General features: G+C 44.4%; 1 protein-coding gene across 1 annotated transcript in view; it reads right to left on the reverse strand.

Annotated features, from left to right (window-relative positions):
• Window positions 1-12,862: 12,862 nt before the first annotated feature.
• Aicda (activation induced cytidine deaminase) overlaps window positions 12,863-14,671 on the reverse strand; it is a 24,939-nt gene continuing 23,130 nt past the window's right edge. The window contains exons 8-10 of the mRNA XM_042054519.1: window positions 14,139-14,409; window positions 13,460-13,575; window positions 12,863-12,916 (exon numbers count right to left, since the gene is read on the reverse strand). Of these exons, the coding sequence (XP_041910453.1) occupies window positions 12,863-12,916; window positions 13,460-13,575; window positions 14,139-14,409 (441 nt within the window). The remainder of the gene's footprint in view (window positions 12,917-13,459; window positions 13,576-14,138; window positions 14,410-14,671) is intronic.

The following is a 14,671-nucleotide window of genomic DNA, read 5'->3' on the forward strand; positions in this document are numbered from 1 at the left end:
GAATCTAGAAACCGAGCTGAGGCTGTCACTCCTGGGTAGTGTACTAGCTATACGCCTGAGGCCCTGGTTTCAATGCCCAGAACTTTCAGGAAAACAGAGAGAATCTAGAAATTGAGCCAGGTATGGCTGTACATTCCTGTAATCCCAAAACTTGGGAGGCAAAGGCACCAGATCTCTTGAGTTCAAGGCCAGCCTTGTCTACATAGCAAGACTGAGGCCAGCCTAGGACTACACATTGAGACCTCAGCTAACAAAAAAAACCTAAAACCTTCAAGATCAAAATCTAGAAAATGAAGACTCAGGTAAGGTAAGGTGGGCATTCCTGGACTCCTAGTAATTGTGTGATAGAGGCAGGAGAATGACGAGTTCAATGTCAGCTTGAGCTACACAGTAGGTTTGAAACCAGCCTCAACAGCTATGAAATTCAGTATGCTGTCTTTGGGTTATGCTAGCAACCAGCAACTCACCAGCGTGTATAATAGGGTCGCTCAGATCAGCTCACCAGTGTGTGTAATAGGGTCACTCAGACCAGCTCACCAGCGTGTATAATAGGGTCGCTCAGACCAGCTCACCAGCTTGTGTATTAGGGTCACTCAGACCAGCTCACCAGCGTGTGTAATAGGGTCGCTCAGACCAGCTCACCAGTTTGTGTAATAGGGTCGCTCAGACCATCTCACCAGCGTGTGTAATAGGGTTGCTCAGACCAGCCCACCAGCGTGTGTAATAGGGTCACTCAGACCAGCTCACCAGCGTGTGTAATAGGGTCGCTCAGACCAGCTCACCAGCGTGTGTAATAGGGTCACTCAGACCAGCTCACCAGCTTGTGTAATAGGGTCGCTCAGACCAGCTCACCAGTTTGTGTAATAGAGTTGCTCAGACCATCTCACCAGCGTGTGTAATAGGGTCGCTCAGACCAGCTCAGTCATTTGCCTGCCTTCCTCTACAAAGACTGTCATAGCATACAGCAGTCCCTGGGTGTAGTGAGAGGTTGCTTGTTTGTTCCCGGCTGCTCAGCCCCAAAACAATCATAAAGAAACTGTACTAATTAAATCACTGCTTGGCCTATTAGCTCTAGCTTCTTATTGACTAACTCTTACATATTAATTTAACCCATTTCTAATAAGCTGTGTATCGCCATGTGGCTGTGGCTTACTGGCTAAATTTCCCATGTCTGTCTCCTGTGGGGCTACATGGCTTTTCTCTGACTCTTGAAGTAGATTGGTGCTGCCAGGAGTAGATATGTCTCACTGTCATGACAAATCCTAAGTTCTTAAACATTTTAAACCACATATTCTGTTAGTCTTTGAGATATTTGAAGAATAACTATCCATCTGAAATATATCTCTGTACATCTGGAAAACCAAACTAACCTAACTATAAGCTTGACTATTATAGATGACTATCTATTAAACTATATTTCTTAATTATACATTATATTTTAAGTGAGCTGCACAAATACAATACCTTAATCAAGTTTAGAAATACATATACACAGTATAATAAAATTGACCTTAAATTTGTATCAATAGACCAAGATTCATACCAGTGCAAATCTATATAGTATATCCCTCTTTAAATGTAAACAAACATTTATAAACAATATTTTGGAATATGGGTGTAATTGTCTTCAAACTGCTTCCTGCTATTCATTGGGCAAAGTAATTTTTTGAGGGGTGTTCAAGGCAACCTTTCAGGGGGTCTTGGTCCATCAGACAACATTAGTCTGGAAGGATTTCACAGGTTCTCATCCTCTGTGAAAACAAAAGAACCTCTTTTCCAAAGCAACATATCCTTAGACTCAAATTCTGAAGTCAAGATACCTTTAAAGTATATATGTTGGTTTAGTTTTGCACCTTGTACAATGAAATGTCTGTCTGTACTTAACTCATTCACAGTCAAAAATTCAAAGGAAACACAATAATATACATAATCCAGACTCTCTGTGAATTTTCCATCTTTATGTGGCTTATTTTTCTTTACTCTTTTTAATCTATGACTGTCTGTACTCTGTCTACTTCTTTTCCAACTCTCCATACTCTTTTTCACTGAAAGAGGCTGGGCTTTAAAAGTCTATCTATGCCCCCACATTTTAAAAATCATATTTATTTATTATTATTATTACTTGTGTGGAAGGGATTGTGTGTGCATACCATGGCATGTTTCTGAAGGTCAGAGAACAACTTTTAGAGTTTTCTCTCTCCTTCTACTATCCACTCTGGGGAATGAATGAAGATTGTCAGTTTAAAAAAGTAGTTTATTGCTATTATTTTTATCCCCAATTCATCTCGACAGCCCTATATCTATACATTAAAAAAAACTTCAGTGAAAGATACCATTTACCAATTATTATTGTATTTGTTTGGCTCCCAGCACTCAATGGAGTTTGTCTGTTAGAAAAACAAGGAAAGGTGTTTGTTGTTTTGGGATCAAGGCTTCCCATCTCATTACAGCCAAACTCAGCATTTTTTTTTTTTGCTTCGATTTGTTTCTGTTTTGAGACAGGGTCTCAAAAAGCTTCCAATTCACTATGTAGTTATGGATGACCTTGAACTCCTGAGCCTCAACATTTTTATCCATCCACCTGTCCATCTTGGATCCAGAACTCAGCCGTGGTCTCCTCTCTCTCCAGTCTACTCTGTCTTAGAACTCGTTCCCTTCTCTCCTGGCTGCTTCTTGTCACGGAAACCCTTCAGGCTTTGAGCACATTTTCTTGACTCCAGTCATGCACTTCTATCTTGAAAGACATTTTAACTGTGTATCATCACTTGTTCTAATGAAAAGGTTTGTATTAGGCGTGGCAGCATGCCCTCTGATCTCTGTACTAAAGAGGCTGAGGAGGGGCCCATTAGTCGGAGACCAGACATTGGGCTACCTGTTGAGACTCTGTCACAAACAACCGATCAAACAAAAGAGGGAACAGGGAGATTGCTTAGTGAGTAAAGGCCATTACCCAACAAACCCAGGCAGAAAGCCAGGCAAAGTGGCATGAATCCAGGATTAATGGAACCAAGGACCATGGACTGAAATCTCTAAATCCATGAACTGAAATAAATCTTCCTTCTTAATAAATAAAAATCAACCTTGGGTCAGGAAAAGGACCTAGCAGCTTTGTGACAGAAAATAATCATAGAGAGTCAGAGGAAGTCTGGAAGATAGAGAGATGAACAGGAAATAGTAGGGAGGGGCTTTGAGTGGGGCAGTCAGTTTTGGTTTGGAAGAGCAGAAGGATGCTTTTTTTCAGAGATATCAGCGAAGAGGGAAGGTCAGCTAGTTGCTCCTCAACCTTTCTGATCTAGCAGATTTGCACCCCAACCTCTTGACTACCTAGTCTTATTGATAAATAGAAGGATGAGTTTTAGTTAAAGCTGTATTTGATGGCAGGGGCAGGAGGCAGATCCAGTGGTATGTAAGAGTCACACTGGGCCACTGAGGAAGAAGTGGGCCAGTAACCATGGAGCCACAATTATAGATTCAGGTGTGGCTTCTGTGCTGTAGATAAAACAGCACGAAAGCAGAGAGGCCCCAAAGTCCACTCCTGTCGAGAATTAGCTCAATACAGGAAATAACCAGGCCAGCTTAAAGATAACAATTATATTTTTAATTGTTATAAGGGGAAACTCACACCACAAGAATGGGAAGTCCGACTTCCTCTGTCCAGTGGGAATCGCCCAGAGAGAGAGCACACCTGGTCCCTCCCAGCTTTTCTTCCTGGGCTCCAGGTAGCCACGCCTTAACTGGGTGTGATTGGTTAGCAGAGCTTCCCCATCACACTCCCAGTGACAAACCTACTCCAACAAGGCCACACCTCCTAATCCTTGGTGACCAATCATTTAAATATATAATCCTATGGGGGCCATTCTTATTTGAACCACCACAGGAATGTAGATCAATAGTATAACACTTATCTAGCCTGTGTGAGGCTCTGGGTTTAATCCCCAGCACTGCAAAAAAAGAAAGAGAAAAGAGAAGGGAAGAAAGAAAAGGCAAGAGAGAGAGAGAAGAAACAAAGTATCCTTCCCTCTGCCTTCTAATGTTGTGTTATTCCCATGTGCCCTTTTCTTCCCTGTCACATGTCTTAAAATAATCATATCCACTCATTATCATTCTTTATCTATTTATTTATAGCACCCAAGTTTGACTATGTTATTCTTAAAAATTTGACATCTATTATGTGCCTTTAACCTATACTTTTTTAGTTTTTGTTGCATTTTAAAAACAGAATTAATTAATTTATTTTTTTAAATATTTATTTATTATATATACAATATTCTGTCTGTGTGTATGCCTGCAGGCCAGAAGAGGGCACCAGACCCCATTACAGATGGTTGTGAGCCACCATGTGGTTGCTGGGAATTGAACTCAGGACCTTTGGAAGAGCAGGCAATGCTCTTAACCTCTGAGCCATCTCTTCAGCCCCCAGAATTAATTTATTTTACTTTTCTGGTATAAGCAGGGCTGCCTGTGTTATGGCCCCAGCTGGAGCATGGATGTTCTAAACAAAACACTCTGGTGTGAGTCTTCACCAGCTGGTCAGTGAATTCATGATAGGGAGACTTGGTAGACAGTCTCTTTCCAGATGGCCTTGGGGAAGTTGCCCAGGGTGCAGGTGAATCATTACTGGCTAGCCAGCAGCTTTTGGGGCATAGAGCAAAGATGATTCCAGTATCTCTGGGGCCAGGGATGAGGGGTACCAGCACAGAGCTGCAGGGTCTGTCACCTTGCACAGGATCGTGTGTTCGCCAGTCTTGTTACCCAGGTAGCCTTTCTGCACAGGGACAATGGAAAGCTTGGGAAAACTAATGGACTCTTGGATGGCAGTGACTACCTCCATAGAGCACTTAATGTTGGGTCCACGGGGGTCACGCAAAGATGGGGACAGACCACCAAAGTATAGTAAACCAAAAGCAAACTTTATTCCAGGAAAAAAAATAAAAAAATAAATCTCTGTGGGGCACAAAAAGTCTATCAGCTAGCTGAGACCACAGCCAGTGATGGACTACTTGTAAGGTTGTGGCAAGGGACAGCTTCCGAACCCCACCTTTTTATAGTAAGGATTAGGCAATAGCAAAGGAATTTTTAATCTTGAGGTAAAACTTAGACACAGATTGCCCCTCTTTGCAACAGTTAGTACCAGGGTTTTTCAGTTAAACTCGTGTTTGTATTTAGCCCATTGTTTCTCCCTAGCCTTGCTGATGGTGTTTACTGAAGCCTGTGTTACCCTGAACTGCCAGTTTGCACAGCAGGGTAGGGTACGAGGCAATATAAAATCAAAAAGTCACATACATCCCATCGATTAAAAGTTAACTCAGCTCACATCAATTGCTGGTCATGAGTGTCGGGGGGGAGGGGGTATCTAAAAGCTGATCCTCAGTTTTGCCGAGTGTCCCTCAGTTTGTAGAGGGCTGCTTCAGCCTTGCAAACGTGTAAAACAAAGTAACCCACTGTTAATAGTTAATCCTTAAGCTGCTGAGACAGCTGCTGACAGCCTGCTCTCATTCTCCTAGGCTTACAGCTTTATATTTCTTTCTTTCCTACCTCCTTATTTTTGGAATCTACATTTCTATATTCTTATTCTTGGGCTCTTCACCACATGCAGTCAGGAGTAACCATGGTAATGCTTTTAACAACCGTTATCACACCAGAGACTCAGCTGCTCAGATAACCACTCTGTCCCGGCTCTTGAGGCTGCCTGGGTACAGTTCAGTCTACAGTATCACTGTAGAATATAATAAATTGTTCACGCACATTCTGGAAGCTAGCAGAAAGAAGCCATAAACAGGTCAAGTTCCAGTTCTGTTTCCTGTTGCTGGGGGCCCTCAGGCAAGTTAGTCAGCTGTTTGTTTCTATTTCCTCCTCCATAAAATGAAAATGCTGAAGTTCCGGTTGTGAAACAGGGGCTGTGAAAATGAAACCTAAGCCACAACGTCACAGGCCTAGGCCGAGTGATTTTTCTTCCTGTAAATGTTCGCAGAGGGCCAGGACACTTGCAGGAAACTCGGTGTGAACAGGCAGACTCCTCAGTAGCGCAATCAGGTCTTGAGTCTTGATTCTATACTGCGTTGCATGGGGGGAAATAAAAACAAAACCAACAACGACAGCAAAACCCAGCAGGATGTCTTTACGATATTCATCATGGGCCACGTACGGAGTGTCTCACACTCAGAGATCTACACCTCTGCCTCCTGAGTGCTGGGACTAAAGGTGTGCACCACTACTGCCTGGCAAACTCATTCATTCTTACCAGCTGCCTCCAGGATTACTTTGGAAAGGAGAAAAACTTCAACACAAAACGTTCAGATGATTCGACCAAGGCCACCGAGCTGCTGAACTTGAAGTCCCTCTTCCTCAGGAAAGAGGAAGCAGCCTTTTGTGAACAAAAGAGCATTTCTGGCACCTTTCTTTATATATAGCAGACTTAGTTCCCTCCAGATTTAATAATTCAAAAATAACCTTTGGAGGAAGTCGGCTTCGGCCCTGACACTGCCCAGGGATATGACGCGATTTGACCTTTCATTAAATGGGCGCGGATGCACTGAATCTTTCTCCTCCATCCCGAAATGCATATGCCCACTGTAAAGTATAAAGTGGTGTCTCTGGGAGCCTGGGTGGCCCCAAGTCCTTGTTCAATTACGAAAGAGTAACTACGGCAGGAGTTGGTGACAGAGGAACCAAAAAGTGTGACTCACTTCCGGAATACCTCCCTTCTTAACCCCCGACTTCAGGGCAAGCAAATCCCCAGATGTGTGCACCGGTGTGTAGACTTGGTTGGTGGAGTCTGACCCGCCCACAGAAGGTACACCATGTTTACACACTATAGTTAGAAGGGTGCTAATCTGGTCTTTAGTAATGAAGGGAACACGAGCCTCAGCGGTCACACTGAGTACCCCGAGAACTGGCATCTGAGTAAAAGGACTGAGACAGCGTCTCAAATTGAAGTCCATACACTGTCAGGGCTGGAGACGGGGCTCAGTCCACAGATCATTTGCCTAGCTTTTGGGAGGTCCGACGTTCGATTTTCAGAACCTCAGAAGCCAGGAGTGCTGCCGTGGGCTATCCACCCAGAACTGGGTAGGTGGAGGCAGAAGAATCAGGTATCCAAGGCCATCTTAGCTCCACAGTGAGTGTGAGGCCAGCCTGAGCTACAAGATAGACACTGTCTCAACAAGAGCTACTCTACATCTCAGATGCTGTGTCTCCTGGACGAACTGATTTTATTTTTGTTATTTTTGTTGTTGTTGTTGCTTTCTCCTCCTCTTTGTTTGTTTCGTTTGAAACCAGGTCTTTCTATATAGCCCAATCTGACCTCAATCTCATGATCCTCCTGCCTCTTCTCCCAAGTACAGACACAGTCTACCACATCTGACTTACCCCCCACCCCTCCACACACACATTTTGGCTTTGGTGTCAGGGATTGAATCCAGGACCTCCCCGACAGCGAGTAGGTACTCTACCACTAAGCTACACCCCCAGTTCCAGGTCCTCCCCCACAGCGAGAAGGTACCCTACCACTGAGGTACACCCTCAGTTCCAGGAGTAACTGCTTTACCACAGAGCCGCCCATGTCTAGTGAGTACTGTATGAGCATAGCAGGCACCGCGCCAGACTCCTGGTATCGTGACTAAATGAATGGAACAGCTGAGCCACCGTCGGACACAGGCTGGATCCGAAGCCCTTTCCCTTTGCTGCCTAAGTCATCGCTATCTTTATTTCACGGCAGATCCTATGAGTCCTGTCTTGTGTGAAAACATTCCAGTGGTAGTAAAGAGGCCATTGAAATCTTGGGAAAGGACACCTAGGGTTTCGACTACAAGGAAAGGCAACCACAGGTCCCGGTTTGCTCTTTATACAGACTGATCTTGCAGGACATTTGTGGAACCTTCTGGAACGTCTGTGCATCCTTGTCTTCTACATCTTTGGCTTAATTTCTTATTTAGTCCTCATGTCTGATAAAGAAGCATGACACCTCGGTGAGATTTAAATTGGAAAGTAAAAGAAACCAAATTGCATGGACCATGACAGTTTTAAAGCCCCAGGGGCCGATTCTATTTGATTAGCACTCAAAAGTGGTTGTTTGTGCCGTGCAGATTTCACGGTCTGAAGACTAGAACATCTTGAGGTGCATACAGCTTACCAGGCTCTGTGCCTGTCTCCCAGATCGGCCATGACTCCAGGCAAGTTCCCTCCCAAGGTGGCTCTCTCTTGAGCCAACTCTGCCACTCCCTGGTTGTCAGGTCTCCCAGAGAAGTGGCAGTTCTTAGAGGGGGACTGGCCCAGGGATCCTTCACGATCTTGTTTTAGGCCCCTCCTTTAATTTAATCTTATAAACCACCCTCTCATTAAATGCTCATTAGGTTTCCTAGGTAAAGTTACCTTCTGCGGATAGAATCCCATTTTTATGAACTTAATAGGCAATGCATTCTTAACTCTTCCTGAATTCTGAGACATGCCAGGAATTAGTAACTTGAAGGGAAGGGTATGTTAGTGCGTCTATTAAAGTTTCAGGAGCCAAGAATAAAGTAGAGGCTATGTTCAACTTGCAGACCCATGTGGAATGGAACCCAGAACAATGCATATCCAAACATGGGTGCAATTCCTAGGGCAGCCTTTTCATCAGAGACAGCCAACAGGCCAGAGGATGGCTGGTGCCATCCCAGTATCTGTTCTTTGTTCATCTTTATTGGGACTGGATGCAGCTCGTGGACCAGAAGAGACAGGAAGGTGTTTGAATAGAGAGAGGAGGATCCATAGTGTCTTGGGATAGAGCCCAGGCTGGCTGGGAAGTTATGAGCCTTCTATCTAAGTCTAAGTGCTGGGGTTAGAGGAGTGTGCCACCACACCTGGAAACAATAATCGTGAAGTTCATGCACAAACAAAATATGAAATTATTGCACATCATGAAAATTTAGTCCTCTAAGGAAATAAAACTAACACATCTTAAACCTCAGAATGATAGGAACTTGTTGTATATGGTTGCTAAAACACAGGTGGAGACTGGGTGTGGTGGTGCCGGCCTTACTTCTCACTAAGTAAATAATAAAGGTTTAACATTGTGTTTTAATTTCTTATTTTTTGTTGTAGAGACAGGCCCAGATTGATCTCAATTTTACTAAGTAGCTAAAGAGGACCTTGAAATATATATATATATATACATATATATATATGTATATATATATATTTAAATTAATATGATTTATATGCATCCTGTGCACTGCAATCCTGTCGGGGTTAGAGGACAACTCACAGGAATCTGCTCTCTCCTTTCACTTTGACATGGGTTCCAAGAATTGAACTGAACTCATCAGACTTATGTGACAAATGCATTAAATGTCTGAGGCATTTTAAAGGGCTGACTTTGAACTTCTGACCCTCCTGTTCCTGTGCTCTCAATGCTGGAATTGTAGGCTTGTATCCCCATACCCTGAACCCGGGACTTGGTGCACACTGGGCAAGCACTCTCCCTACCAAATAGTTACACTCTCAGTCCCGAGTTATTATCTTCACTGGACTGAATATTTATTTATGTTTCAAAAGACGAGAAATATCAGTTTCTGTGAAAAGAAGTTCTCTGAGTCTCACAGGGCCTTGGCTATCTTGGAACTAACTCTGTAGACCAGGCTGGCTTAGAACTCACAGAGATCCTCGTGCCTCTACCTCTTGAGTGCTGGGATTAAAAACGTATGCCACCATCGCTTGGTTTAAGACTGCTTTATAAAAAAATTATTATATTTTTAAATTTGTGTGTGTGTGTTTGTGTGTGTGTGTGTGTGTGTTTGTGTGTAGGAATCATTCCTCAGGCTCTATCCACCTTCTTTTCTTTCTATTTTTTCTTTAAACAGGGTCTCATTGTGTAAACCAGACTGGCTTCAAACTAACAGAGGTTTTCCTGCCTCTGTCTCCCAAGTTCTGGGGTTAAAGACTGAAGAGTCCAAAATAAGAATATAAAAATTTAGATTCCAAAAATAAATAAATATAAAGTTGTAAGCCTACAAGAATGAGAGCAGCCTGTCAGCAGCTTTCTCAGTAGCTTAAGGATTAACTATAAACAGTGGGTTACTCCGCTTTACAGCCCAGGCTGAAGCGGCCCTCTGCAAACTTAGGATGTCTCTGTAAACTGAGGATCACCTTTTAGATACCCTCCCTGGCCACTCAGGACCTGAGTTAACTTTCAAATAATGGGATGTACGAGACTTTTGACTTTTTGGTTGTACATTTCCCCATACACTTCCCTGCTATGCAAAACTGGCTATGTCAGGGAGGTGCAGAGCCTTGGTAAACACCATCAGGGAATGCCAAAGAAAACAATGGACTAAATACAAACACTAGCTTAACTGAAAAAAAAAATCTGTTAATGGAAATTGCAAAGAAGGGCAATCTGTGTCTAAGATTCACCTCAAGATTGTAAAAATTCCTTTGTTATTGCCTAATGCTTGTTGCTTCTTCATATAAAAAAGGTGGGGTTCGAAAGCTGTCGTTTGCCACAGACTTACAAGCCCATCTCTGGCTGCGGTCTCAGCCAGCTGATAAGCTTTTTGTGCCCCATGGAGATTTATTTATTTAATTTTTTCCCCTGGAATAAAGTTTGCTCTGGTTGCAGGGCAGTGGTGATACACACCTTTAATCCCAGCACTCGGGAGGCAGAGGGAGGTGGATCTCTGTGTGTTTGAGGCCAGCCTGGTCTACAAGAGCTAGTTCCAGGATAGGCTCCAAAGCTACAGAGAAACCCTGTCTCGAAAAACCAAAAAAAAAAAAAAAAAAATTGCTCTGGTTTACTAGACTTCGACTGTCTGTCCCCATCTTTGCCCCCCCCCCCCCCCCCCCGTGGACCCAACAAGGCGTGCACCACCACTGCCCTGCAATCTGCATGACTTTAATTTTATAAATCATTTTCAACATTATTTTATTCAGTAGTTCATCTTCAAAACTTCCAAATTTTATTCATTTATCCAGTTCATCTGAAATGAGCCAGAATAAATTTGTTGTCGGGAAAAACGTTTCTAAAAATCAAGAGACTAGCTGCTGAGCGATGGAGCCACAGGTTTAGATGGTTGCAGTTTTCTGTGCTGCTGTAGAAATTTCTAACGTTTCACATGTATGAGACTTCAGGAACCCACTTCAATATTTCAGTAGAGGAAATGATGGCAGGAATGTCACTGGATGCTCTACAACATAAAATAAAGCACGAATAGATACAGGAAGTCGTGATATTTATTTTCAACTCTTCCACAGCAGTTCACATACAATAAATACAGTTGTGTGCACAGGACTTCCTGTGGGTCTTTTAATTGCATAATAAGGGGAATTGGGTAATAACTGCACAGGGATGTTTATTCTGAATTCTTTTCTCACCATCGAAGGTAGTTGTTAGGGAGACTAGGCACACATAAGGACAAATAGAGAGTCTATGTTGGTTCCTTATATTTTGTTGGGTAAAACATAATTTCCTTTTGAGGTCTTGCACTTTTCCTTATTAAGTACTATTTATCACCCCCCCCCACACACACACACACACACTGTTTTAAACAGGGTCTCACTGTGCAGCGCAGGCTGGCCTCAAACTCGCCATCTTGTCCCCCTTATACAGTTCACAGTTTGGGGGAGCAGCATCACACACATACAAAAACTGGAAAACCCTAACTGTTGGCAATCCACCAACGAGAACAGATCACCTCTCGATACTCAAGCCGCTCCCAGGTGTCCGTTACTAGAAGTCTGTGGTGTTTCTAAAGCACAGGCTCCTTTAAGAGTCGTGAGGGAAGGAGACGGAGTGATGCAGCCATTTCTGCCGCCTCCCAGCTCTGCATGCTTCTCGGAGCTTCCACAGCCGCACCGTGTTGGATTAGAGCATCCGGAGGTTCACCTCCTCCGTGGTCGGTCGCAGCCACTGTGAGGAGGACGCGGGAAGAATCTGCCCGTTCTACTGGGAAACAAGCGGCTCTGATGACTGTGGATCTGGATTTGCTGCTCCTTTCTTTATTGCAAGGCACCAGCTACTTAAAAAAATAAGGGTGCTTAATTCATCCCTTTCAGAGAATGAAGGCTGTTTAAGAGATGCGCTCTGAAAATTGACTTAAACTCTTGAACTCTTCTTTTAGATCAGATTGCAAAGAAGCTGATGACATTTAAAAAAAAAAAAAAAAGTCCGTGTTCCCAGAGCATTCGCTCCTTGCGGCATCAATTCATTTCCAGATTTCTCCATAGTCCTCATCTGCCTTTTAAGATCCTTTATTACAACCACTCAGAGCTGACCACACACAGCTCAAAGCCCACCCAAGCCCTCTCACATACAAATATTTAAAAGCACGACAGACAATGAAAACGTACAGCGCATGCCTGAATATTAATGCTTTGGAGAGAACGGTGTATGGTTGGTCCTGCTCTCTCACCAGGACAGACCACAAACTATGACCTCAGGGAAAAGGCTTCCTTGAAAGTGAGCCCCAAAGGAAGAGAGTAGAAAAATCTGTCACTGATACCGCTGATAATTCAAAGGAATAAAAACAGAGGGTGTGTGTAACAAATCGTGTGACCGTCTCCATATGCTCTTCTAAGCATATGCCTTCTGTTTCCATCCTGTTTAAAGCTCAAGACAGAAACGTCACTTAACCATGGTCCAAAGTCCTGAAGTTCTGTTGTTCTCCAGCAGATGGCGATGTTGCTCTCAAAGCTGCCAGTTGTATCATTCCCTCTGGAGGACCTATGCTATTTTGCATAGCAAGCATTTTTTAAAAGTCATATAATTTCCCCCCTACACTCTATGAAAATGAGCACTTAAGAAGAAAAATGGGCACTTGAAGGATTGTTTTCCCTTCCACTCTCTTCAGCAGAGAAATTTCATCACACGAAACATTCCAGGAGGTTGCTATCAAAGTCCCAAAATACGAAATGCATCTCGCAAGTCATCAACTTCATACAAGGGCTGCAGAGAAAGAGAGATACAGCCTGAGTGAATGGCTTCAAAATTGAGCTGGGGGGGGGGGGTGAAGGAAAGCGTCTAAACAAAGTGGCTGGCTTGAGAAGAAAGTAAATTGGGACCAGGACCTTTTTAGGAGGGAGAATTCTGGTCTGGAAGGAACCCCATTTGAGGGGGGTGGGGTAATAACAGGAAGAGTTTCGAAGACTCGGTGGAGAGAAGAGGAGAGAAAGGAGTCTTAGTGGGGCTCTGCCCTGGGGAAAGACGGAAAAGGAAGGAAACTGGACTGTAGGAACCCTGAAACATTCACCATATAAAAAATGAGTGATTCAGAAAATATCTAAGAGGCTCTAGTCAGGGGAGAGGGAAACAGAAAGAGGGAGGGGGAGAGAGAGAGGGAGGGAGAGAGAGGGAGGGGGAGAGAGAGGGAGGGGGAGAGACAAAGAGTGAGAAAGGGAAGGAGGGAGAGGGAGGGAGGGAAGGAAGGAGGGAGGAAGGGAGGGAGGGAGGGAGGGAGGGAGGGAGGGATAGGGAGAGAGAGATCCTTACCAAAAGGATGCGCCGGAGCTGTCTGGTTAGACGGACAGAATTTTCATGCAGCCCTTCCCAGGCTTTGAAAGTTCTCTCACGATTTTCTACAAATGTATTCCAGCAGTAGAAATAGTCTTAAAAGAAAAAAAAGGCAAGATGGAAGTGTGCATGTGTGTGGGGGGCTACTGTGTGTGCGTGAAGGTCAGAAGTCGGAAGGTTAGAAGGTCGGAGGACAGTTCTTGAGACTTGCTTTTCTTCTTCCATCATGTGGGGTTCCAGGGTTCAAACTTAAGTCATCAAGGCAAAGACCCCTCTGAGCCATCTATCTATCTGACCCTCATTATTATTATTATTATTATTATTATTATTATTATTATTTGTCTGGTAAGGGAGGAACGCAGGGCTTTGCAAGAGTTCTGTCACTGAGCACACCCTCAGGGCCCCAACTTCTGTCCCACAAATTCTGATCATTCTGAGACAGGTGCATACTCAGAATTCCAGTACTCAGAACGCAGGCGCCAGAAAGCTGCAAGTTGAAGGCTGGCCTGGGATAGTGAGACCTAGTCTCAAAAAACAAATACTTTTGACATCGAAGAGGAATTGAGAGCCGGTAGGGAGTCGCCCCTTCCCCGTCCCCCTCTGCCCCCAGTCTCCCCGCAGACTAGCCTTACTCTAAACTGCTGGGCATAACTCTCACCTTTGAAGGTCATGATCCCGATTTGGACACCTGCGCGGTGCAGTTTCCGCAGCCCCTCAGGCTCGGCCTTGCGGTCCTCGCAGAAGTAGAGGCGTGCGGTGAAAATCCTCAGGGTGAGGTTGGGGTTCCATCTCAGAAACTCAGCCACGTGCCGGGCACAGTCGTAGCAGGGGCTCCAGGAGGTGAACCAGGTGACGCGGTAACACCGGCCGGGGTCCAGGTCCCAGTCCGAGATGTAGCGTAGGAACAACAATTCCACGTGGCAGCCAGACTGGGGAGAGAGCAGCGAGTGCTAGTGGCATGCCCTCCCACCCAGGGCCAGGGGCTGGGGGAAGGGGTGTTACAACTGGCTGGCCTGGAACTAACATATAGAGCAAGCTGGTCTCAAACTCATAGAGATCCACCTGCCTCAGCCTCCGGAGTGTTGCTCTGGAATCAAAGGCGTGCGCCACCACACGCACCATACTGTTAATTTTCTTGTTAAGAGAGCTCTTGTTGGAGTCAAATCTCTCTTCTTCCAGTCACAACGATGA

This window comes from Arvicola amphibius, chromosome 2, assembly GCF_903992535.2.
Source record: "Arvicola amphibius chromosome 2, mArvAmp1.2, whole genome shotgun sequence".
NCBI lineage: Eukaryota > Metazoa > Chordata > Mammalia > Rodentia > Cricetidae > Arvicola > Arvicola amphibius.